Genomic DNA, 27,255 nt, shown 5'->3' with positions numbered 1-27,255 from the left:
ACCTCTGACAGGCAGACGACACGCACATGTGGCCACCCGTGGAGAAAACAACAGCCTCTGATGCTTTTCTGATGCTGCCAATCACGTCTTGCATTTTACAGCTCCAAAAATAAAACGAACAAACATACAACTGCCACAATAACACTGACGTTCAGCAGCACTGACCCATTTAGCAAACTCTCTTTCATTAACTCCCCTTGCCGTTTCTCTGTAAACAAAAAGACTTTTTTCAGTGTTTGTGAAGCGAATTGCTTCAATAGCAGAGAAAACATCTGATTTATTGTTTATAGCCTCTGCCTGGCCATCAGGAGGAATCATTGCTGCTTTTTAACATTCAATTCATCAGGAAAAGTCAATCTAAACGCCCTGCCAGGGATGTCGAATTAAAAGAAAAAACATTTTCATGTTATTTGACTGGAGGAAAGCACGCATTTCATGGCTTCAAGGGGAACTGTATAGGCGTCTAAAGCTGCATATCAAAGAATCTGACTACAGTATGCTCTAAAAATGAAAAATGAATAAAGCTGGAGATGCAAGTCTGCCATTGCATTCAGACGCAAACAGAGTCAACAAGCTGCAACTGTATAAACAATGAAAACACTACAATCGCATGAACAGTAAAATTAAAATAGGAAAATTCTCTTTGGCTACTTTTAATTCTCACACAAGCATCACTTTTTAAAACAGAATTTGGTTTATTATAACACAAAAAGTTATAATCAGATAGTATTATTATGTACAAAATCCAAGAATTGGCACGTTAGATTTAGGGATTATGTCAAAATATGTGAAAATAAGTTGATATGAGTACTTTAAAATAATAAAAAATTGTGTCCATAACCTAATTAATATTCATGAGGTCACCATTCGCCATTCCATGATGTCACAAATTACATATTCATTATGAGAAACTTAAAACTACTGAAAAGACATGCCATTACTGAAAAAAGCAATCTTCCATAGGTTATATAAGCATTGTCTGTGTTACCTGGACTGAAAAATTCATGTTTATTTGTCAGATGAAGTCTGCCGGGTGACGCAAAACGCAAACCTACAGACTTCTGACAACTCCAGGGCTTTCATAAAATACAGATTATACTTCCACATTTTTGCATCCCCACCAACAGACAGTGGGATCGACAGAGGGTTATATTAAAGGTGCCCTAGAATTAAATATTGAATTTACCTTGGCATAGTTGAATAACAAGAGTTCAGTACATGGAAAAGACTTCAAACTCCATTGTTTCCTCCTTCTTATATAAATCTCATTTGTTTAAAAGACCTCCGAAAAACAGGCGAATCTCAACATAACACTGACTGTTACGTAACAGTCGGGATCATTAATATGTACGCCCCAAATATTTGCATATGCCAGCTCATGATCGAGGCATTAGACAAGGGCAGGACGTCTGGATCTGCACAGCTGAATCATCAGTCTAAGTAAGCAAGCAAGAACAATAGCGAAAAATGGCAGATGGAACAATAATAACTGACATGATCCATGATATCATGATATTTTTAGTGATATTTGTAAATTGTCTTTCTAAATGTTTCGTTAGCATGTTGCTAATGTACTGTTAAATGTGGTTAAAGTTACCATCGTTTATTACTGTATTCACGGAGACAAGAGCCGTCGCTATTTTCATTATTAAACACTTGCAGTCTGTATAATTCATAAACACAACTTCATTCTTTATAAATCTCTCCAACAGTGTGTAATGTTAGCTTTAGCCACGGAGCACTATCAAACTCATTCAGAATCAATGTAAACATCCAAATAAACACTGTACTTACGCGATTAGACATGTTACATGACGAACATCTTGTAAAGATCCATTTTGAGGGTTATATTAGCTGTGTGAACTTTGTTTACGCTGTTCAAGGCAAGCGTGAGCTCCGGGGGAGGGGGAGCGCAAGAATTAAAGGGGCCGCAACCTATATATCTGTGCATAGTTAATGATGCCCCAAAATAGGCAGTTAAAAATTAATTTTAAAAAATCTATGGGGTATTTTGAGCTGAAACTTCAGACACATTCAGGGGACACCTTAGACTTACATTACATCTTTTAAAAAGACGTTCTAGGGCACCTTTAACAGAACAGTTATTGTAAGGGAAGGTTTATCAACTAAAATTGAATCGTACTCTGTCTACTCTTTAAACAGCATTATGTTAAAAATGGAAACACTATGGCAACAGCCGATTTTGCTTCGGAAAGTTGGGCGGAACAGATAGAACAACAGTTTTTCCCCTCCGTTTGGACTAAAAAACTGTGTTCGTGGTCATCCAGTTTGAAGCTGACTACAAACATGGAGGTTTTTCAGATTTTGCGTCACAGCGTTTTCTCCATATTTATGATTCTTTGCAGCCTTTAGCCACTGCCTACAATGTACTGGATCCTTCACTGGAAACCGAAAGTAACTCACTCCCGCTAAATGTTTACTCTTTGAATTCTTGCACGATACAAGTCAACGAACAATACAAGTCAACACCATTATGACTAAAAGTTTGCTAAGAAGTATTTCCTACTAAAGCAATGCGGTATTTGACTCTGGTTAGCGTATCCATAGCAGACTGGAGGGAGTGGCCTTGGATGGCAACACCCCCAGTGCATTGTGGGTGTTGAAGTTTTCCTACATATTTGGCAAAAGGGAATACAACAGCCTTTTTTCTCTGTTTTCTCTAGCCAGTTAGCACAGAAGAGAAGAAATCACCTTTCTACTATATAGGCAGCCAAGTTTTAATGAAAGCCCATTTTGCCAGTGGTGAAGTACCCCTTTAAAATACAAATCTGTTAGATACTATGTAATAATTTAAAATCCTGAGGTTTATTTTATTGTGAAGTTGATAATTTGACAAACCTGGAGACTGTGTATTAACAAGAACGCAGGCTGAAGTTTGTTTATCCAGCTATCAGATTTGGACATGTGGCTTGCGATAAAGGTCTCTAGTCTCTGTAATGGACTAGCAAAAGCACAAGCATCTGTTTATACACACCAATAATCCTTAAAGCTGTTAAATCCCACCAATTTCACATGCCTCACCCACATCAGACCACGTTTTCACAGGGATGTAGATTCTCTGAACTATTAAAACTTAATGAGACGACAAGACTTGAGAATCAACATTCACAACTGGTCCTGTGTGGTGGGCTGATGTCATCCATTACCATAGCAACCACTTGAGTAGAAACGTAAAGCGCTTGTTTGAGAGCAAAACGTCTGCATCACTTATGGCACATGACCTGAGAACCTTTAGAGAGTGAATCCCACTAAACCTGTTAACAACATGACCAGGACACTTTTCACCCAAAAAAACTAAAGAAAGAAATCATGGTAACACTTTAGTATAGGGAACACATATAAACTATTAACTACAACTTTTCCCTCAATAAACTCCTAATTTCCTGCTTATTAATACTTAGTAAGGTAGTTGTTAAGTTTAGGTATTGGGTAGGATTATGGGATGTAGAATCTGGTCATGCAGAATAAGGCATTAATATGTGCTTTATAATTACTAATAAACAGCCAAAATTCTATTAACATGCATGCTAATAAGCAACTAGTTAAAACACCCTAAAATAAAGTTTTACCGAAATCATACATGATATTTTTCTTTTAAAAAAGACTATTTTTAAAACAATTCTGATTTGCATTTCCGCATTAATTCCATGACAGTCGTTATATGTTAAAAATGTATGCAATTTTACAAAAATAAAACATGGATGCATTGCGGTAATAAGAATTTGGGGGTAAATGGGCCTATCAAATAAAAAAAATGTCATAATGAAAATATTTCAAATAAATGCTGTTCTTTTGAACTTTCTATTCATCAAAAAACAAATATTTTAAGCAGAACAACTGTTTTTATCTTTGATAATAAGCAGAAATGTTTTTTGAGCATCAAAATCATATTAGAATGATTTCTGAAGGATCATGTGACATTGAAGACTGGAGTAATGATACTGAAAATTCAGCTTTGATCAATTACATTTAAAATATATTAAAATAGAAAACAGTTATTTTAAATTGTTTTACTCTACTTTTGATCACATTAATGCAGCCTTGGTGTGCAAACACAAACGTATGTGATGTGAATAAGTGATGCTTTTAAATAGCTTGTGTTGTTTGTTTAATATCCAGCTCATTTTCCTGCTGAATGAGGTCTGTCATCACAAGGTGAGAGGGTTAATTCGGAGGTTGCCATGGAGTATGACCCAGCCAGCTCCCCAATTAACACCTGCTTAGTCCTCTCAAAGGACACAGAGAAGCTCCAATAAAGATGAATAATAGACTACATAGAGTAGAAGAGTACATAGACTACACAGAGTAAAACCAAAAAGACTAACAACTAATAAACCCAACAGAGATTCACTTATTGCAACACACACAACACTTGCTTGCAGAGCAGCAGTCAATTTACTAATGCTATCAGAGCTCCTCAGCAGCGGGACACTTAAAGCAGACTACTTCATCATCCTTACAGCACACCTGTTACATTTCTCATCTTCATATGTCTCTAGAGCTCCCTCTCTGATATTTCATCTGTTGCTCCAGCATGACTGGTCACTAACATATGTTGTGTTTAGATGCAGGTGTGCTGGTGTCTCCACAAGACTGAGTGTAGTTTCTGAGTCACCAAATAGAGTCACAAAGACAATGACATGCTTAGGCAATAGGATATACTGGTTTGCACACAGTTTCAAGAAAGAGAAGAGAAGGCAAAAGGGAAGAATAGATGAATAGGTGAAGGAGAGGCTCAGAGGATACTCTAAGAGGAGCTGAATGGGATAAATATAGACTCTGGTGGCAGTGTGAGAGAGCAAAGCTCACAAAGGACCTTCACTCCTGTCTCTGTACATGGCAAGAGGAGGGAAATGAGGACAAAAAGGACTGTTAAAGGGTGACCGGATGTCCTGGTTTTACTAGGTGGGTCCCAATGTCCCAACAATTCATTAAAAATCTAAATATGGCCCTGTTTCAGACGTTAGACTCACTGGCTTCAAATGAAATATTTCCAGTGTCCTCTAGCTGTATCTGGTATCATTGTTTGTTCTCAGCTGGATGACATTGCAGAGAAGAAAAGATATCCCTGCATTCAAATTAGGGATTTGCAATTTTTAAAAAAGTTAATTCAGTTAGTCTGTAAATAAATTAAAATAATGAATGTAAAATCCATTTAAATAATAATTAAAAAATAATAATATATATATATATTATTAAATTTGTAATATTATATATATATATATATATATATATATATATATATATATATATATATATATATATATATATATATATATATATATATATATATAATTTGTAATAAAATAAAATAAAAAGGGCTGTGCTTGAAAAGATCAGCAGAATGTTGTCAAAGATTAAAAATAAAATAAAATAAAATAAAATAAAATAAAATAAAATAAAATAAAATAAAATAAAATAAAATAAAATAAAATAATGATACAATGATTCTGGATTGATTCTGATATATTCTCTCTCTAAACGATTCTGAGCAATTTTTAAAAAGTTAATTCAATTAGTCTGTAAATAAATTAAAATAATGAAAGACATTACAAATAAAATCCGTTTAAATAGAAAAGTAAAAATAATAATAATAATAATAATAAAAATCTATATATAAAATTTTATATATATATATATATATATATATATATATATATATATATATATATATATATATATTTTATTATTATTATTATTATTAATTTGTAATATATATATATATATATATTTGTAATAAAATAAAATAAAATAAAAAGGGCTGTGCTTGAAAAGATCAGCAGAATGTGGTCAAAGATTAAAAATAAAATAAAATAAAATAAAATAAAATAAAATAAAATAAAATAAAATAAAATAAAATAAAACAATGATTCTGGATCGTTTCTGATATTTTGTCTCTCTAAACGATTCTGAGCTTAGTTTTAACAGCAGATGGCGCTCTAGGCTAATTTTTAACCACACACTCAAATGCTCACGAAGAAGAGTGCAGAAGAGCGAGTCATGTGTGGTTAAATATACTTGCTTTTTTTTTTTTTTTTTTTTTTTTTTGGTTAAATATACTTGCACCTCAGCTCAGAATGCTTTTATGACGTGAGATTAATGTAAACAGCCCACTGCGAACACCTTTGTAACTCACTTAAACCTTTTCGAACTTTATAAATGATTATTTTAGGATTAAGGGGTGTGTGTAAAGGAACTGGAAGGAAGCATAGTTCAGGTGTTTCTTCACATAGCGTCATCTGCTGTTAAAAACTAAGTTCAGGATCAATTTGAGAGAGAATCACGATACATCAGAAAATATCAGAATCAATCCAGATTCTTTGTATCGCAGATCGAGAATCGAAATATTGTCCCAGCCCTAAGCAGAATGGGGTTAAAGTTCTCTCCATAGAGTTCAGTGCATTGGCCAATGTTGCACTGAGTCATGAGAGCGTTTGAAGACCTGCCTGTAATGTGCAAGTGAACCCTCAAACTTTGATAAGCTGGTCAAGTGTGTTTGATCAGTCAGTGAAATCTCCAGGAGAGGGTTTGCTTTAATATAAAATGCTGTGATCTTCAAAAGACTAAAGCAGACAATCTTTAAACCTCAGCCAACTTAGCAGTAATGTCAGGTTGACATAAAAGTTTCATTCCAAATCAGTATTGGTGTATTGAGCAGTGCTGAAGTCTGTTTCACTGGGATTTAAGTAATACGATTCATTCAATTCAGCATGTTGGCTGCATTTATTATCTAACAACTATTGGTTAGATTAAATTTATGGACAAAATTTAAAAGTCAGCTTAATTCCAGATAATTCTCTGCACAAACTGAACTGAAATACAGTTGCCTCTAATGCTGCGAGACCACAAAAACATTAACATCAGCAGTGCTTGTGTTTGACATAAAATGGTCTGAAACAAAAGCTAATGCTGATAAACCTGATCTTGATTGTGTTAATTTGATTGTATACATCAATTTCTTTATAATAGCAATTGAATCTTTTGATATTGTTTGTGGACAGAATGTCATAAACTGGGAATAGCGTTATAACTGTGAATTACAAGTTATAACCTGGGAACTGTGAGTTATAAACTGAGAATTGTGAATTATAAACAGAATTCCGAGTTATAAACTAGTAATTACAAGTTATAAACTGGGAATTCCGAGTTATTAACTGGGAATTGTGAGTTATTAACTTGGAATTATGAGTTATAAAATGGGAATTGCAAATTATAAACTGAGAATTGCAAGTTATAGCTAGGAATTCTGACTTTTTTCCCCCTTAAAATTCCCAGTTTATAACTCTCAATTCTCAGTTTTTAACTCGCAAATCTCCAAATATAACTTGCAATTCCCAGTTTATAACTCGCAATTCTGACTTTTTTTCTCAAAATTTCCAGTTTATAACTCGCAATTTACAGTTTATAACTCACAATTCCCAGTCTATAGCTTGCATTTCTCAGTTTTTAACTCGCAATTCCCAGTTTATAAACTCGGAACAGAGGAAAAAAGTCAGAATTTCAAAATATAAAATGGGAACTGCAAGTTATAAACTGGGAATTGTGAGTTATAAACAGAATTATGAGTTATAAACCAGGAATTACAAGTTATAAACTGGGAATTTCAAATTATAAACTGGGAATTGCGAGTTATTAACTGGGAATTATGAGTTATAAACTGGGAATTATATGAGTTATAAAATTCCCAGTTTATAACTTGCAATTCCCAGTTTATAACTTGCAATTCTGACTTTTTTTCCCTCAAAATTTCCAGTTTATAACTCCCAATTCACAGTTTATAACCCAAAATTCCCAGTCTATAGCTCGCATTTCTCATCGTTTAAGTTGCAATTCCCAGTTCATAAACTGGGAACAGAGGAAAAATTTCAAAATATAAAATGGGAATTGCGAATCATAAACTGGGAATTGTGAGAAATTAAGTCAGAATTGAAAGATATAAACTGGGAATTACAAGTTATAAACTCGGAATTGTGAGTTATAAACTGGGAATTGCGAGTTTAAAAATAATCAGAATGTGAGTTATAAATCGGGGGCGCATGCGCAAGTGCTGACCCCAGACACTGGTGTGCTCGTGTGTTTGCTTGCTTGTTTGTTTGTTTTAAACTGTTCAAACAGTCCACGTTTTAAAAGCAATATGCTTTTTAAGATAATCGTTGTGTTCTGGATTCTAAAATGCGCTATAGACTGTGTGTCTGCGTTGGAAGATGGAGTGGATTTGGGAAATCTAAGGAACAATGGATTAATGAGGACAATGTTTTACAGCCGCGAAGATCTGTTGAGATTCCGACACAATGTTAGAACCCCACCAAAGTTCTTTCATGAACCTTCCGAAATAGTTTGTTCCATCCACACAACAAACAGAAAGAAGAAAACAAAACGGAGGGGCTCTAGAGGCGGAATCCGAAACAGACTTAAATCTCGCGGCAGTCGGTTTCCTCTTCCTACAATAACTTTAACTAATGCTCGCTCGCTTCAAAATAAAATGCTTGAACTTACAGCATTGGTGAAATACAACAGAGATTTTAAAAGAGCTAACCTGATCTGCATTACGGAGACATGGCTGACGGAGGCGATCGACAACATACACTTGGAAGGATACTCATTAATCCGTCTGGACCGCGACAGTGCCAAGTCAACTAAAACAATCGGAGGAGGACTGTGTATGTTTGTTAGTAGCAGGTGGGCGAATAATATTACGGTACGTGAAACACATTGCTCTGCTCACTATGAACTATTGACTGTGTCTTTGAGGCCATACTACTTGCCTCGCGAATTCGGACAAATAACAGTTATCTTAGTCTATGTGCCAGGACCAAACTTTGCACTTGCTGCTGAATGCATAGCTGCTAGTTACAACAGAGCGCTTTGCAATTCTGCCGATGACCCAGTCTTCTTGCTTGGAGATTTTAATAAATGCAATGTATCTACGCTGTTGCCAAATCTTGAGCAATATGTAACCTGTCCGACAAGACTGGTTAAGACTCTGGACAAATGCTTTGGTAATGTGGAAGGTGCATATGTGCCAAAGCTATATCCACCTCTGGGACGTTCGGATCACAACGTTATTCATCTGTTACCAAAATACAGGCAGCTTTTAAAGAGGATCAAGCCTGCCGTTCAGCAGGTTCAAACGTGGTCCAGGGACGAAATAGAAAAGCTAAGAGGCTGTTTTGAGTGCACTGAATGGGACTTATTTTTTAACGATGATGACTGTTGTAGTAATCATGAATTGTTGAATGATACAATAACCTGTTATGTTAATTTCTGTGTAAATTCAGTGGTTCAAACAAAGAACATTAGAGTCTATCCAAATAATAAGCCGTGGATTAACAAAGATCTGAAACATTACCTAAACATGAAGAAAATTGCCTTCTTGCAGAATGATCAGCAGAAAGTAAAAGAGTTAAACAAAGCAGTAAAACGTAAGATAAAAGATGCACAGAATGAATATAAAGAGAATGTTGAAGAGAAATTAAAAACGGGGAATGTAAGAGATGCATGGAAGGGTTTAAATACAATGATGGGTAGACAAAAGAAAAGAGTTCAAAAACATGAAGACCCTCATTGTCTTGCAAATAATCTTAATATTTTTTATTCACGATTTGATAATGATTTTAATGATGATGATTTGTCTGTTAGTAATGAATTAATGATGACCATGACTCAATCACAGCCTATGATTATACAGGAGAGGGAGGTTGTCACAGTGCTTCGTAAAGTTAAACCGTATAAGGCATCTGGCCCAGATGGCCTGAAGGGGAAAGTCCTGAAAGAATGTGCAGCACAACTTGGACATGTGTGGACAAGGTTATTTCAAATCTTCCTGAACAATGGTTTTGTACCATTAGCCTGGAAGAATTCCATTGTCATCCCGGTGCCGAAAATACCTAATGCTAAATCTCTCAAAGACTTTCGCCCAATCGTACTCACATCTATTCTGTGTAAATGTATGGAGCGCATAGTATGTAAGGAATTGTTATCCCAAATCGAGACATGCATAGACCCCATGCAATTTGCCTATCGGGCAAATAGGAGCACTGTGGATGCCTCTCTTACTCTTTTAAATAAGGTTCAAAATCATCTAGATAATTCAAATTCCTATGTTCGAATACTCTTCATGGATTTCTCATCCGCTTTCAATACTGTCCAACCTCATCTTCTTTTAAAGCGCCTCTATGAGTCAGGTGCTAGTAGTTGGATGATTTTATGGATTAAGGAGTTTTTAAAAGGTCGCCCTCAGCGAGTTTGTGTTAATAATGTTATGTCGGATTGCTTGGTTTTAGATACCGGGGTACCGCAGGGATGTGTACTGTCTCCAATACTTTTTTCCGTATACATAAATGAACTGAAGTGCAATGACGATAACCTTACCCTTATAAAATATGCCGATGATATGGCATTGGTTTCATGTCAGAAAGAAATGAACTGCACCTCATATTTTGAGTATATTGACAGTATTATTTGTTGGTTTGAGAGTAGTTTTTTATATCTTAATATTGAAAAGACAAAGGAGCTATGTTTGAGAAATCAGTTGAGAAGAGTAGATACCGTATCTGAATATAAACCAGTTGTTATAAAGGAAAAAACTGTAGAGCAGGTCTCGAATTTTAAATATTTGGGTACAATTATAGATGAGAAACTTAATTTTGAAAGTAATGTGGAGTACATTCATAAAAAAGCACGACAACGCTTGGGTCTCCTCAGGAAACTGAGAAGCTTTAATATCGGTCAGCAGACCCTAACCATGTTATATCGATCAATGATAGAGAGTATTCTCACATATAATATTGTTTCATGGTACGGCAATCTAACATTAAAACAAAAGAACAAACTCTCACAAATAATTAATCAAGCAAATAAGATTACTGGACAAAAACAACAGCCACTTCAGTGCTTGTTCGATCATTTCATGGGTAAAATGGCAATTGCGATTTTTAAAGATAACACACATCCTCTTCACTCTGCTTTTGAATTGCTCCCATCTGGACGTAGACTAAAAATTCCCTTGGCTAGAAAAAATGTCTTTAAAAGATCTTTTTTTCCATTGGCAGTGATTATCTTGAATCGTACAGTATTTTAATTGAAATGATAGAATGGCTGTTGATATTTTTAATTTTTCTTTCTTACAGTGTTTAATTATAGAATTGTGTTGTTGATGTGTGATGTGATTTCTAAGTAGTGAATGTATGTTACAGTGTCAAAGAAAAATTTCCTCTCTGTGAAAACAGACTGGACAATAAAGTTCAATCCAATCCAATCCAAATTAAAATATTTTTAATCCATGATGGAAACAACCTTCCATACAAATCAGATCAGTCGCTGTCATGTTGGGACTCTCTTTATGAATGTTCTGGATTACTCGTGTCCTTAGATGTTTAGTTTGTCATCTAACCGATTCCTGAAGTCTCCCGCATCACAGGATGAACATTGACTCAAACTATAATCTGACAGATTATCTGAAAGTCGGCGTCATCGACAAACAAGATTATGCCACAAGCAACCTGTACTCCTCCATTCATCTGCTTGTACATCATCCTTTCATTTTTCCTGCTGCGCTTTCATTTCCTGAGATCTGCGTTTGCTACCTATTGCTGTGAAGTCACAGAGGTGTGTAATTTCAGGCCGTGAGGAATCGTCTGCAGAATGATACATCAATGTTTTGTGATCTCAAGAGAACTGAATCATCTCAGACAGTGGTTCTGCCATATGAGAGTTTTGATATAGTCTATCATTTTCGTTTTTACAGAAGACTCGACTGTTACACAGCTTTATATTTTCATAATCCTATAAGAGGAAAAGTTACTGAGTAGGGAAAGGCATAGACATGGTCTGTCTGAATACTCGATTCTGATTGGCTGGAAAATGTGCATTGAGTAAGGGTTAATCCCGATAATCTAACTGTGGATCAAACAATTTTAATGCACAATGTGGAGGCAAAGATCCACCTGACGTGAAAATCTTACCGCACTCTCTCTGTGTCTGATGCAAAGCTGCAGAATGCGAGATCTAACGAGCCGTAACTGACCTTCCTGTCAAATATTGAGCCGCAAACATCAATAACAGGTTTATCTTGTCAGTGCTGGCAAATGACCATGGTATAAGCGGGATAATCCATGGCTAGCTGTGCTTTAAACAATATGCACTTTGCATTGAGTGGTTCTTTGCCTCCATGTCATTCATTAAAATCGTTTATTGCACAGCTTTTTATGGAGTTTCACACCAGAACATTTTTTAGTCCTTGAAGAATTGCTGTTTTCTCTTTTCCTGTTCTGATATCGGCAGAGTTTTTATGAGAAGTTAAAATGCTCCGTAATGACTAACTTGGAAAGTGAAGTGCAGGATGAAGAGCAGGTGTTTTAGAGAGGAACTCAGTTAACCCACTCCAGCGTCTCAAATATAGGCCAAGACATCTCCTCGGGCTCTACACTTTCTGTTCTCTCCCTCTCATTCATATTCCCTCTCCGTCTGTGTTCATCATAAAAAGCATTTGAGGCTCAGAGCAGCCCATCCCAAATGACAGAGGAACATAGAGCAATAAACTCTGTCTCTTTCTCTCTCTAAAAAGAGACAGCGACAAAATATCAAAACACACTTTCCTGAGACATAATCTAAACACAAGCATCTAAACACAAATGCATCTAGTAGCTACACAAATTTCATTTCATGCACAATCCCAAGCACTTTACTAGTGGCTCTCCCAAGCTGTGGTATCAAATGCAGCAAACAGGGAAAAATTTAAGTCCATTTCACACTTTCAAACAAAACATGAAAGATTTGGGATTTATATTTTTATAAAAATCTGCACTGTAAACCTTAATGCTCAAAATAATTAATTGGTTTGAGTAGGGCAAACTCAAATTAAACAAATTGGTTCAATCAAATTAAATTTGAGTATTCAGAACTTACTTTTGAGTTCACGAAACTGACACATTTTAAGTAATCTGAACAGTTTCATTGTTTTGAGTTTTATAAACTTGTTTTTTTTAATTTAGACCAACTTAAATTTACCTGAAACTGGGCTGAGAATTCTATTTCCCAGCGTGCTTTGCCATGATACTCGAAAGGGAGAATAAATGCTAAAATTATGTCTTATATAATGTTTTTTTTGTGCAAGATTAATGTTAAGTGGGGGATTTAGTAGTGTTTAAGGTAAAGATGCACGATATATCAGCCACCAGATTGGTATCGGCCGATATATGTTAATTTTTAAATGTTATTTTCGGCCCGATAAGAAAATTTGGTTGATATATTAAAGGCGATAAATAATGGATAATTTCCTCCAGCTGAGACACATCAGATGCACACTGTTTGCCATGATGGTTTTGAAATGCTTGAAACATGATTGGAATCACTTCAAAAAGTAAAATTCAGTTAGGTGAAACATATGTAGCACAAGTCTGTCATATAGGCTACATAAAGTTATAATGAGAACAATATAATTGTGTTCTTGGGACATGGATTTTAATGGTTCAGCCTCACAAAAATAATATAAAAAATTGAATTTATCAGCCGATATATTGGTTATCGGCTTTCAAATATTAAGAATTATCGGTATCGGCAAAATTTTCATATCGGTGCATCCCTAGTTTAATGCTTTGCTATCGTAATTGAGAAGCGTTTCTGTTATGTGGGTTTTTTTGGGGGGCTTAGCATCATGGTGATGAGTGGAGCATGGGCTTAGTTTGAGAAACAAGTATTTCATAAATGTTTTATATTGTCGTATTCTTTCGACAATTGTTATGCTATGCTAATGTTATCAAAGTATTGTGTTACCAATTAGCATTTGCTGAATTAGTTATAGCTAAATTTCCACTACTAAAAATATAATTTAAGATGTCGGCGCCGATAGCCTTGTGGGTAGCACGCCAAAGATTACATGAAGATTACAAGTTTAATTAAGATTAAGATTACAAGTTTAATTTACGAAATTTATATCTGCCAGTTCTGCTTACTTAAACTTCAAATTTCTTAACTTAAAAAATTTGAGTTTTGCCAACTTATTCGGGTTTACAGTGTGTGTATGCCATAAATTCATTTAATCAGAACACGCATCCACATTTGAATGGCCAGTAATGATAAAATATGACACGGAATGATACAGTTAGACAGTTAACCAGTCTGTCACGACAGTTCAAAGAAAATCTCATTGAGCAAATCTTATAAACACGGATAATAACACATCAGGTTCAATGGGGATTTGTGGGTGAACTACTCCTTTAATATCACGTAAATTTATCTTTTTGCAGTGCAGAAGAAAATAATTGAACTTTAACTATTCATAAGCCCTCTCTCGCTCACACACTCACACACACAGCAGAATGTGACTAATCTGAGCTCAACAGCGTCAGTGCAGACAGAATGGAGCACCATGGGGGACAGACAGAGATGAAGAGAAAGAGAGAGAGAGAGACAGTCTGTTATTAAGGCACACTGTGAACAAACACACACACGCGCATGTTCAAAGCCACTTTAATCTCTTCTCTCACACACAACAACACACATTTAAGCACACAACCAGACGCACACTCGACGACCACAACATATGTACAAGATATAGACACACATATAAGCAGCTGCTCAAGTGCTCATGCCAACACGACCAAAAGCATGTGCGTATGTGCATACAGAATGCACAATTTACCAGGAGTTTAGATACATAAATTCAATCAATAGCAGTTTTAAATGAGTGCGTAATCAATATTTGAGATTTCAGCTTCCAAAATACAATATTGAACACAGAAGCTGATGGCCAATATAATTAGTCTTAGGCCAATAAACTGTATCAGAGAGGCTTATTAAATATGTCCATAATGCACAATTTTGAGATTATCAGCACCGGACAATATCTGTGTCCAATCGACGATTAACAGATTTTATACTTTCTGTTTGATGTCGGTAAAATTTGAAAAAGGCTGCATTTATTTGATCAAAAATCCAGTAAAGCAGTAATATTGTGAAATATTATTCATATTTTACAATAACTGTTTTCTATTTGAATATATATTTTAAAATGTAATTTATTCCTGTGATCAAAGCTGAATTTTCAGCATCATTACTCCAGTCTTCAGTGTCACATGATCCTTCAGAAATCATTCTAATATGCTGATCTGCTGCTCAAAAAACATTTCTGATTATTATCAATGTTGAAAACAGTTGTGCTGCTTCGTATTTTTGTGGAATATTTTTTCAAGATCTGTCTATCTATCTATCTATCTATCTATGTGACTGAGAAACTGTACATGATGCTGCTCATATTCAAGAAAAAACAAGATGATGATAAGCAAAATATTTTACATGGCATAAAATTATATATATATATATATATATTTATTAAGTATTATTATTAAGTAAATAATGCAGTTGTCAGTGAAACATTTATGTGCTATAAATGTTCAAAAAAAATTCCACCATTGGCAGGTGTGGCAAAAAGTCAATTTTGGACCTGGTTGTCGTCCAATGCCAATAATCTCAAAATGGCAATATAACGAACGACTATTAATCACCCTGACCGATATATCAGTCTATCACAACTTAAACAGACAGGTAGATCTCATGAGTTCACGCATGCAAACACACTTGCAAAAACACAAGCTGTCACCCCTCCACGAAACAGGCGAGAGACGATGACATCAGTGTAAACAATCACAGTGCATCATCATCACCATCATCATCACCAAAAAGAACAAAATCATCATTGTCATCATCATCTTCATCATCAGATCAGCAAAAATCAAACCAAACACAAGCAGCACATACTGATGAGTCATAATTGCAAGAGCAAGCCAAATAATTCTCTCTCTCTCATTTACCTCTTGGTTCGGCGGAACATGTTGCTAGCCAGGACGGCCGGTTGGCAGGCGCACACGCGGCGATGAGAGTGACAGCGGCAGCCTAGTGTGTCAACACACACTTAAACAACATTCACATAAAGCAGCCGACTACACCATGACACCTCTCGTCCTCCCTCACACATGCTCCGGGTTCATCTGAGTGTGTGTGGCTGAGTGATGGAGGGCGAGCGAAGATACAGAGAGAGAGGGAGAGGAAGAGAGGGAGGGAAGGTGGCTCTCAAGGGTAATGTGCCAAGCCAGGAAGTAAAGGCAGCGAGAGAGAGAAAGAGAGAGAGGGAGGGAGGAATCATACGAGGGCTGTCAGCATGTGTGTGTGGCCATTAAAAGCCTATCAGAGCTCAGGGCTCAGGGCTGTGCCAGTGCTAATGGAAATCTGAATGACACATGGGAGGGATAAAATGAAACAGAGAAAAAGATTATGTTGATATTGTTCATAAAATACACCACAGGTTATTTGGGCCCTTAAACATGGATACTCAAAATGGATTGGCTGACTTTATTGTTGCACAAGCTTAAATAGTATTTCAATAGCTTTTTGATGTCATTAAATGTATCTTAATATCTAAATATATACCTTAATATTTTTCAAAGAACCCATCATTTTTACCAAATACTCTTGAACAAATGTCACTCTAGCAGGGCTATTTTGACCAAACATCTAAATTGTTAATACAAGAATACCGTAAAAATTGAATAAAACATAATCAATGTATGTTTTGCACATAGTTTTGAACACAATCTATCTATATATATATATATATATATATATATATATATATATATATATATATATATATATATATATATATATATATATATATATATAGATAGATAGATAGATAGATAGATACATTTTTAATATTAATTTATAATAATAAAACTATAAACATAAGAAAGATGAATAAACGTTTTTTTAAGACAGTGCAAAAAGATCCTACGTTTAAATCAGATACATGGGAAGGGTGGAAAGAAGAAAGAAGAGTTTTTTTGGGAGCTTGCCGCACTTATGCTTGGATGCTGACATCCGATTGGTCGATTTCATTGTGATGTGACTACAGAGCTCCACCCATCTCTCTGTATGCCAGGGAATATAAGAACTGACATCATCTCTGTGCCCTAGATAGCTCACCACAATAAACCTTGTCTGAACCTTCAAATCGCGTCATGTCACAGTCGGGAGGGTCTGCTGGGACTGGGGAGGCCGTCTCCCAAACCACACACACACTCAGCTGCATACAGGCCCAGACAGACATTAAAAGGTGCTCATTTCAATAATAAATGATCTGGATGGTGGAAAGAGAGATGAAATATAGATGAGAGACAGACGCAGATTAGCTTTTAGAAGTTACTGGGTCAAATTCATAGAGGGGAAAATATGACCAGGAATAATGGATGGAAGGAAGACGTGTGACCTCCCCAATCTGACAATGGAAACATCACTCAGATCCATCCATCCATCCATCCATCCATCCATCCATCCATCCATCCATCCATCCATCCATCCATCATTCATTCATTCCATAATCTATCCATCATTTGTTCCATCCATCGCTCTATTTATCTTTCGTTTGTTTGTTCCATTCATCAATCTTTCTATCGTTCTTTCCATCCATCCATCATCCTTCCATCCATCCATCCATTGTTTGTTCATTCCATCCATCCATCCATCCATCATTTGTTCCATCCATCATTGATTCCATAATCTATCAATCCTTCCTTCGTTCCATCATCCATCAATCCATCCATCCATCCATCATTCCTTCATTCCATAATCTATCCATCCTTCCTTCGTTCCATCATCCATCCATCCATCATCCTTCCATCCATCCATCCTTCGTTTGTTCATTCCATCCATCATCCATCCATCCATCATTTGTTCCATCCATCATTCATTCCATAATCTATCCATCCTTCCTTCGTTCCATCATCCATCCATCCATCATTCATTCATTCCATAATCTATCCATCATTTGTTCCATCCATCGCTCTATTTATCTTTCGTTTGTTTGTTCCATCCATCAATCTTTCTATCGTTCTTTCCATCCATCCATCATCCTTCCATCCATCCATCCTTCGTTTGTTCATTCCATCCATCCATCCATCCATCCATCCATCATTGATTCCATAATCTATCCATCCTTCCTTCGTTCCATCATCCATCCTTCCTTCGTTCTATCAATCCATCCATCATCATTCGTACGTTAATTCGTTCCACAGAATAAATGAACATTCCATCATCAATTGTTCCATCTTTCCATCCATCCATTCATCTCAAATTATTTTATTAAGGTAATAAAATACAGTAAAAATGTTTCTGCAGGTTTTCCACTAAACATTTCAATCCATCCATCCATCCATCCATCCTTTGTTTGTTTGTTCATTCCATCCATATATCCATCCATCATTGATTCCATCATCCATCCTTCGTTCCATCAATCCATCCATCCATCCATCCATCCATCCATCATCCTTCATTCCATCATCCATCCTTCCTCTGTTTCATCAATCCATCCATCCATCCATCCATCCATCCATCCATCCATCCATCCATCCATCCATCATCCTTCATTCCATCATCCATCCTTCCTCTGTTTCATCAATCCATCCATCCTTCCTTCCATCAATCCATCCATCCATCCATCCATCTCAAATTGCCAAATTATGTTATTAAAATAATAAAATACACACACACACACAAAATTTAAACGCTTAAACACCTAATTTAAAAAAATAACAAATAGAAAATGTGGTAAATGCAATAATCAGTGTTGGGCAAAGTTACTTTTAAAAGTAATGCATTACAATATTGTGTTACTCTCTAAAAAAAAAACTAATAGTGTTAGTTACTTTTAATGGAAAGTAATGCGTTACATTACTTTTGCATTATTTTTTCTCATCTTGGCTAGGCTGTTTGTTTTCAAAATAGTTCGATTTTTGGCAAATGTAAAGGCCCTTTCACACCAAAAGTGAAATGTACAAGCCTCACGCTGAAGGAAATGCAAATTCACGCCTGAACAGTAGAGGGCACAGCTCAAATAAACATTTCAGCTTTGCTGCCATTCTGGAATACTGAAGAATAGGACACAGGAGAAGAAGTAAATGGGTAAATAATGCTCACATTTAGTCTAGAACTACAATAACCACATGTTTACACACGCCTCTGCACTTACTCCCAATTTCTCTCAAGATGTGGGAGAGCTGTCAGTCAAAAAATGGAAAAACAAACTAACTTGTGTTATTTATTTGAAAAAGTAACTCAGATATTTAGTTGTAAATTTAAAAGTAATGCAATACATTGCTAGTTACTAGTAATCTGGTTATGTAACTCACGTTACTTGAAAATACATTACCCCCAACACTGGCAGCAATATGAAATATATTAATTTTATTAATTAAAATCATTCAACGGTTGAAATCACATCTAAATATGAAAATTAATCTGAAATTGCACCTTGAATCTAATGCTTAAATTAAAATGTTTTCTCAAAATAAAATTACAATCTCATTTAAAAAAAAAAAAGAAAATCAAAAAAGCCACAGCCACCAAAAACATCTGATAACCAAGGCCATGGAAAACGTTGCTAGAGTGACTGTGTAGTTTTGTGGATATGAGACATTCTGAAAGTCATGGCGGTCCAGACAGTGCTAAGATCGTATCCTGATTACAGCCAGCGAGGTTCAGCAGTCCTGGAAATGTCATATTGATCGTCTGCTGATTAATCTACTGTATCAGCCCAATTAAACAGCATGACCTGTACTGAGCACAAAAGACCCATCCGTTATTAGCTGCCATAAGAAACTACAAAAGCCCTTCCACATCTCCTTGTCTCTTCACACACCTCCCAAGAGAGCTCTATTCATACACACACATTCAAGCACCTGTACTGTGAGAGGCTCTTTAGCAGTTATTTTAATGCTACTAATGGTGGCACTGCCCACAACAGAGCCCATTACAAACAACAGCCATTCTGATCTGATCAGCGTACAAAAAGACAAAACTTTCACAGGAGATAATGAAGCCCACACAGTCACACACTCTCTAACACCAAATCTGTGAAAAGGAGGTGTTGTGATTCTATATATAGGGAATAAACAGACAGAAGTTCACACACACACACACACACACACAAGTGTTCAGTATAGACAGACAGGGAGACACAAAGGAAACACACACAGGGAGTCTCTCATGCCAGAGAAGGTTCAGCACCAAGGCCAGCGCCTCATTCACTGTCTGCAAGGCTCAGACTCCACAGCACTGGCTCTACACTGGTTTTGAGTCATAATAATGGGATTTTATGGTTATTTATTCATATAGAACCATTTAATACAACGTTGGTTGTCCAAAGTTCTTCACAGTCCCAAAAAAAGAGGAAAAACAAACAAATAAAACAGTATAAACAATTTAAGTATTTACATTGGACAGCAACACAGTGCTAAAATATTATGGATATTGATGAAAAGTTAAAGGGTTAGTTCACCCAAAAATGAAAATTCTGTCATTAATTACTCACCCTCATGACATTCTGTCAGACCTTTGTTAATCTTCGGAACACAAATTAAGATATTTTTGATAAAATTCGATGGCTCAGTGAGGCCTCCATTCCCAGCAAGTTCATTTAGACTTTCAAACACCCAGAAAGCTGCTAAAAACATATTTAAAGTACAATACAGTGGTGACAAGAATACTTTTTGTAAGCCAAAAAACAAAATAGCGACTTTATTCAACAATATCTAGTGATGGGTGATTTCAAAACACTGCTTCATGAAGCTTTGAAGCTTTACGAATCGTTTGTTTCGAATCAGTGGTTCGGAGCACGTATCAAACGATCTGAAACTGCCAAAGTCATGTGATTTCAGTAAACGAGGCTTCGTTACCTCATACATGTTTTGAAATTTCAATGATTCACGTGACTTTGGCAGTTCGAGATCGTTTGATACACGCTCCGAACCACTGATTCGAAACAAAAGATTCGTAAAGCTTCGACGCTTCATGAAGCAGTGTTTTGAAATCGCCCATCTCCAGATATTGTTGAATAAAGTTATTCTGTTTTTTAGCACACAAAAACTCTTCTTGTCACTTCATTTAATTAATGACAGAATTTTCATTTTTGGTTGAACTAACCCTTTAACAAAATGTCCTTCAAATAAATACTTAGTCCTTTAGATAAACAATTAACTCTTTAATTTGAAAGTTTCATGTTCTTGGCAGCCAGTAATTTACCACACAGAACACACTGTGGTTGCCGAAAACCATGGATACTCATGTGCAAGTTGCAAGTATTTAATTTAGTGTGTGTTGTATTTTCTTGCATATTGCTGTTCATGGCTTTCAATGATACTGGCATCTTTGACATTATGACAAAACACCATTTGGTGATTGGATGCATGGTGATTGAAGTCAACAGTAAAAGATATGGGAATCGTTTTCTCCTGTGTTTTAAAAGTTAATCAGACTATTCATTTTTCTATCCTAACCATGCATAGTTGTATGGTTGGCTGCATTTTATTATTTGCATGTAGCATTTTCCCCCTGCTGTCTGCAAAACTATAAGGACAGATGCAGTTTGGGGTCACGACAACCAGTTGAGAACCACTTTTCTCCAGTACTCCTGTCCTGCAGCACCACAGTACTCTTAAACACTGGTGCATTGATGCCCTCATTTATCACTGCATGCCTGTACTACATTACTGAACCCCATACTGTTGCACTCTAGCAGTACTGCACTAAAGTATTACTGCATAACTGTGTTTTTGCATTGCTGCACTATTGTATTACTGCATTATGTCTCTCCATCTTTGCACTAGTGTATCGCCGTATGCCTAGTTTTAAAGCATCCCTGCATTACACCAATCTTGCATTGCTGCACTGATGTATTGCTCCATTACTGCACTAGTGTATTGATGCTTTCCTGCACTGCAGTACTAAATGAAGTTCCTAACGTAGGTTCGGGAGGAGGATTTTGCCCCTTTTCACAAGGTGTAATATAAGTCTCTGGTGTCCCCAGAATGCAAATGAGCTGCTGATCCTGGCCCACTTTCCAAAAGAGGGCGAAGCTTTAACAGCTCACGCTTTGGATGCTCAACAACAACAAAGCTGGAGAATCTCAAGCAACTAAAATGAGGATTGTCAGTAACGGTGTTCAGCCTTACATTGTTCAAACCGGAGTCGACACTGATGGAGAGACTCAGGAAGAAGTTAAAATTTATAGAATGCACTAACTAAAGTTTAAAAAGTGAAATCATAATCAAGGACCCCTTTAAAATACAAATGGGGTTGCCAGGTATTTACCACAAAATCCACTCAATTGCTTCTCAAAACCAGTCCAAAACCAGCCCAATCGCGTTCCATGGGTATCCCAGTAAAAATCACGTACAAGGTTAAATATCTTGATAGTATGGTCGTTTCAACCCACGCAGTTACCAACCCGCGTAACCCAATTCTGAGGAAAAAATCGCAGACTTGGCAACACACACAGCATGCTGTCATACAGAAGTAAACACGGAGGACATTAAAGGTGCCCTAGAATCAAAAATTGAATTTACCTTGGCATAGTTAAATAACAAGAGTGAAAAATGGCAGATGGAGCAATAATAACTGACATGATCCATGATATCATGATATTTTTAGTGATATTTGTAAATTTTCTTTATAAATGTTTTGTTAGCATGTTGCTAATGTACTGTTAAATGTGGTTAAAGTTACCATCGTTTCATCATTCTTACCGTATTCACGGAGACAAGAGCCGTCATTATTTTCATTTTTAAACACTTGCAGTCTGTATAATTCATAAACACAACTTCATTCTTTATAAATTTCTCCAACAGTGTAGCATTAGCCGTTAGCCACAGATCACAGCCTCAAACTCATTCAGAATCAATACTATACTATACTCACATAATCCGATGTATGCATGCAGCATGCATGATGAACACTTTGTAAAGATCCATTTTGAGGGTTATATTAGCTGTGTGAACTTTGTTTATGCAATGATAGAGTCGAGAGCTCGGGAGGGGGCGGAGAGCGTGAGCAATTAAAGGGGCAGCAGCCTCAATCTGCGCATTTCTAATGATGCCCCAAAATAGGCAGTTAAAAAAATTTATAAAAAAAAATCTATGGGGTATTTTGAGCTGAAACTTCACAGACACATTCAGGGGACACCTTAGACTTACATTACATCTTTTGAAAAAATGTTCGATGGCACCTTTAAAGTAAGTGATTACATGTTTATAGTGTGATCTGGCACAAATCGGAATTGAAAAGATCAAATTCCATGTGGTTTGTACTGTTCACACTGTCATGAGGAAAACAGATATGAGTCACATGTGGGCAAAACAATCAGATTTGGGCCACATTTACCTGCCGTTTACCTGGATGGGCAGGCAAATTTGTGAAAGTAATATTGCATCCCTGCATTATTGCATGATTGCACTCTGCTGTGCTCCTGCATTACTGCACTGCTGCAACGATGTATAACTGCATATCTTGCTTCATTACTGCTCTGGTGTATTGTTGCTTTCCTGAACTGATGTAACGTTCCTGCATTACTGCATTAGTGTATCACAGTCATCCTGCAGTGCATTGCTGCATTTATGTATCACAGCACTCCTTGCTGCATTACTGCACTAGTGTATTACTTCCTGCACTCTTGAACTACTGTATTCTGCCACACTATTGCAGCATGATATAACTGTGACCCTGCATTATCTGTTCTGATGTCATACAAAAATGCAAATGTTGGGAATGTTCCCATTTTCCCTGGGTTTACATAATACCACCTTCAGTGATGCAAGACCAGTCTTAGGTTTCTGACTTTCGTCTGTTGAACTTTCATTCAGCACATCAAGTAATTTCAATGTTGACAGGTGTAGTGAAAAATCTGAATTTGTTTGTTTAGAATTGGATTTGGGAAAAGTGCTTTTACTCAGTACCACATTATGCTAGGTCCCAGCAAAAAAAAAAAAAAGATAACATTTGGACGAATAAATGCAGAATCAAATCAAGTAAAGCAGATTTGCTACACTCACCCACTGCTCTTCCTGGGCAGGGGAAGATCCTTCTGGAAAAGAGAGAGAAATGATAGACTGAGTGATTATATTACCCAGTGTAAAATGATAGCATCAATAACTGCTCAATACTAGTTTGCTTTAGGACATAAATATCTTGATGAATCCAAACTGGAATAATCTTATGCCAGCTGACATTCATTATGACCCATAATGCTCTTCAGATCTCTGAGAGGGAGAACGCACTTAGGGGAGAACAATCCCCAAAACATTAAACTGGCCAATTACACAAACAAGGTCACTGGAGAGAGAGAGAGTGAGTACATGTTAGACAGTGGGAAAGAGGCCATGCTGGTGCATGTGATGGTACACTAAGGGCTTCTGTCGGGGGGAAATGACTTCACCCACTGTGACTCACTTTGATGACATCGTGTGTGACAAGGGCTTCCCTGCCAGCATGACTGGCGCCACTGAGCAACTAATGGAGGATTAAGTGGACAAATAGTCTGTGGCCACTGTGTGCGTTTTTTAATTTTTTAATTTATAACCATAATACTCTCTCAAACAAAGCATAATACTTTTCTATTTGTTTAATATATTTACGGACAATAACTTCCAGAAATACTCTTCATCTTTTCGTTGCTGAATCTTGACTGGTAAAAAAAAACCTCAGTGACAAACAAGATATCAGCATAAGAAGTCGTAAGTAATATAGTTAGTCAGCTGCCAATGGGAACTTAGAAAAGCTGTAACAAACAAGCATGATATGAAAAGCAATAGATGACAAAATGAGAATGTGTTTATAGCTGTGTTGTTGTTATGAGATGAAATATAAATAAAATCTAGATGTTAGATGAAAAACTTAAATGAACAGTACAAATGTTACCTAAAAATAAAAATAAACAACAACTTAAACTAAAATATATAATAGTATATATAAAATATATAAACCGAAGCTAATTCAATTTATTAATAAATATATAACTATAAAAAAAATAACACTGATTTATACAATATCTACCTAGCACCATTTCATTACAGCCCCCACAACATTCTCATGCTTTAATGCAGACAGACAGATAGATGACATACAGACAGACAGACAGACAGACAGACAGACAGACAGACAGACAGACAGACAGATAGATAGATAGATAGATAGATAGATAGATAGATAGATAGATAGATAGATAGATAGATAGATAGATAGATAGATAGATAGATAGATAGATAGATAGATAGATAGATAGATGACACAGAAAGACAGATAGATGACACAGAAAGACAGAAAGACAGATAGATGACACAGAAAGACAGATAGATAGATAGATGACACAGAAAGACAGATAGATAGATAGATGACACAGAAAGACAGATATAGATAGATAGATGACACAGAAAGACAGATAGATAGATAGATGACACAGAAAGACATACATAAAGATAAACGACACAGATAGATAGATAGATAGATAGATAGATAGATAGATAGATAGATAGATAGATAGATAGATAGATAGATAGATAGATAGATAGATAGATAGATGACACAGAAAGACAGAAAGATGACACAGAAAGACAGATAGATAGATAGATAGATAGATAGATAGATAGATAGATAGATAGATAGATAGATAGATAGATAGATAGATAGATAGATAGATAGATAGATAGATAGATAGATAGATAGATAGATAGATAGATAGATAGATAGATAGATGACACAGAAAGACAGAAAGATGACACAGAAAGACAGATAGATAGATAGATAGATAGATAGATAGATAGATAGATAGATAGATAGATAGATAGATAGATAGATAGATAGATAGATAGATAGATAGATAGATAGATAGATAGATAGATAGATAGATAGATAGATGACACAGAAAGACAGATAGATGACACAGAAAGACAGATAGATGACACAGAAAGACAGACAGACAGACAGACAGACAGACAGACAGACAGACAGACAGACAGACAGACAGACAGACAGACAGACAGACAGACAGACAGACAGACAGACAGACAGACAGACAGACAGACAGACAGACAGATAGATAGATAGATAGATAGATAGATAGATAGATAGATAGATAGATAGATAGATAGATAGATAGATAGATAGATAGATTTACATTAGAAATCCCTTCAAAGGACTGATGGATGTATTATTTAAAATAGCCTCCATTTTCAACTAGTTTTTTATATTTTCTGAAGGAAATGTGTGAGGTTTCTGTGCAAAACTCACTAGGGAGTTGAGGGTCGTTGCCACGGCATTGCTATGCAGTTGCTAGGGTGTTCTAGGTGGTTTCTTACTGGCCCAAGCCCAAGTTTTGAATTTTTTACATTTTTTACTTCATATGAATGTGAAATGAAAAAGCTAAACAGAATCAGATAGAGTAACAGTTATCTGGTCTGTTTTGACTGCTGAGGATCGCAAGTATGAAGCCTAATTGAGGGGTAATACTGAGGGTTAGAGGTTTGCTGCATCCCCTGACCCTATGAGCTAAAAAATAAGGAAAACATCACAAAACTGAGCTTCGATTTCTCCACGCAGCTTTATCTCTTAGACAAAATCTTCAAGTGTGTTTTTCTGCCTATCGACTGTCTGCACTCTACAGGGAGCAAGAGAGCAGGAAAAAGAAGCTGTTATTTTCTCTACAGCAGCACTTCATTTACATTTTCATCGTTGCGTTCTCCTCTTTGAACTCTACTGGAACTGTGAGAAGAAGAGATTCTCTACTCTTCTGATCCTAGCATTTCTTCATTTATTCATTACGACATTGTTTGATGCACTTTGTTTGGATGTTTAGGTCAAAGGCGAGGGTTGAAAAGGGCAGTAAGAGCATCTTCTCCCACTGTCCTCATTGTCTTTAGCGAAGGCTAAAGGGACACTTGATATATTTTAACCCAATCTCGGTTACTAAGTCATTTAAAGTTCACCAATCCCTAGTGGCTTTGAATCTTCCGGTTATCCGCTGCATGACTGTCACAGCATGAATAGCTAATGATCGATGATTTGAAATGACCCAGAATGCAACTGGGTCTGCAACATCAAATTTGTTTAGTTAGATGCTAATGCTATGCTATCAATATGGAGGCAATTTTATGAAGTGACAGCATATCCCTCCTAATATTGTCTTACTACACACTCAAGTATGTACTTGTAAGTATGTAAATTGGGATGCAGCCACCTTCTACTTTTCTCTCATTCCCAATGGAGTGGCCACAAACTGAAACAATATAAGACACGGAAAGTAACATATCCATAGCATGCACTTGACATAATGGCGATATTGACAAACACTGGGCTCATTAAGTCTGTGAACTTCCAGACTGGTGATGAATAACATTCAGCCTACAGCTGAGACTA

At 36.2% G+C, this 27,255-nt stretch overlaps 1 protein-coding gene across 1 annotated transcript in view; it reads right to left on the bottom strand.

The window, feature by feature from the left end:
- mast1a (microtubule associated serine/threonine kinase 1a) overlaps positions 1 to 27,255 on the bottom strand; it is an 83,311-nt gene that overhangs the window by 43,940 nt on the left and 12,116 nt on the right. Inside the window, exon 2 of the mRNA XM_067405175.1 lies at positions 23,898 to 23,929. Coding sequence (XP_067261276.1) covers positions 23,898 to 23,929 — 32 coding nt within the window. The remainder of the gene's footprint in view (positions 1 to 23,897; positions 23,930 to 27,255) is intronic.

Source organism: Chanodichthys erythropterus, chromosome 12 (genome assembly GCF_024489055.1).
Source record: "Chanodichthys erythropterus isolate Z2021 chromosome 12, ASM2448905v1, whole genome shotgun sequence".
NCBI lineage: Eukaryota > Metazoa > Chordata > Actinopteri > Cypriniformes > Xenocyprididae > Chanodichthys > Chanodichthys erythropterus.
Note: the sequence above shows the minus strand (reverse complement) of the source record. Positions and strands in the feature narration are given on the sequence as shown.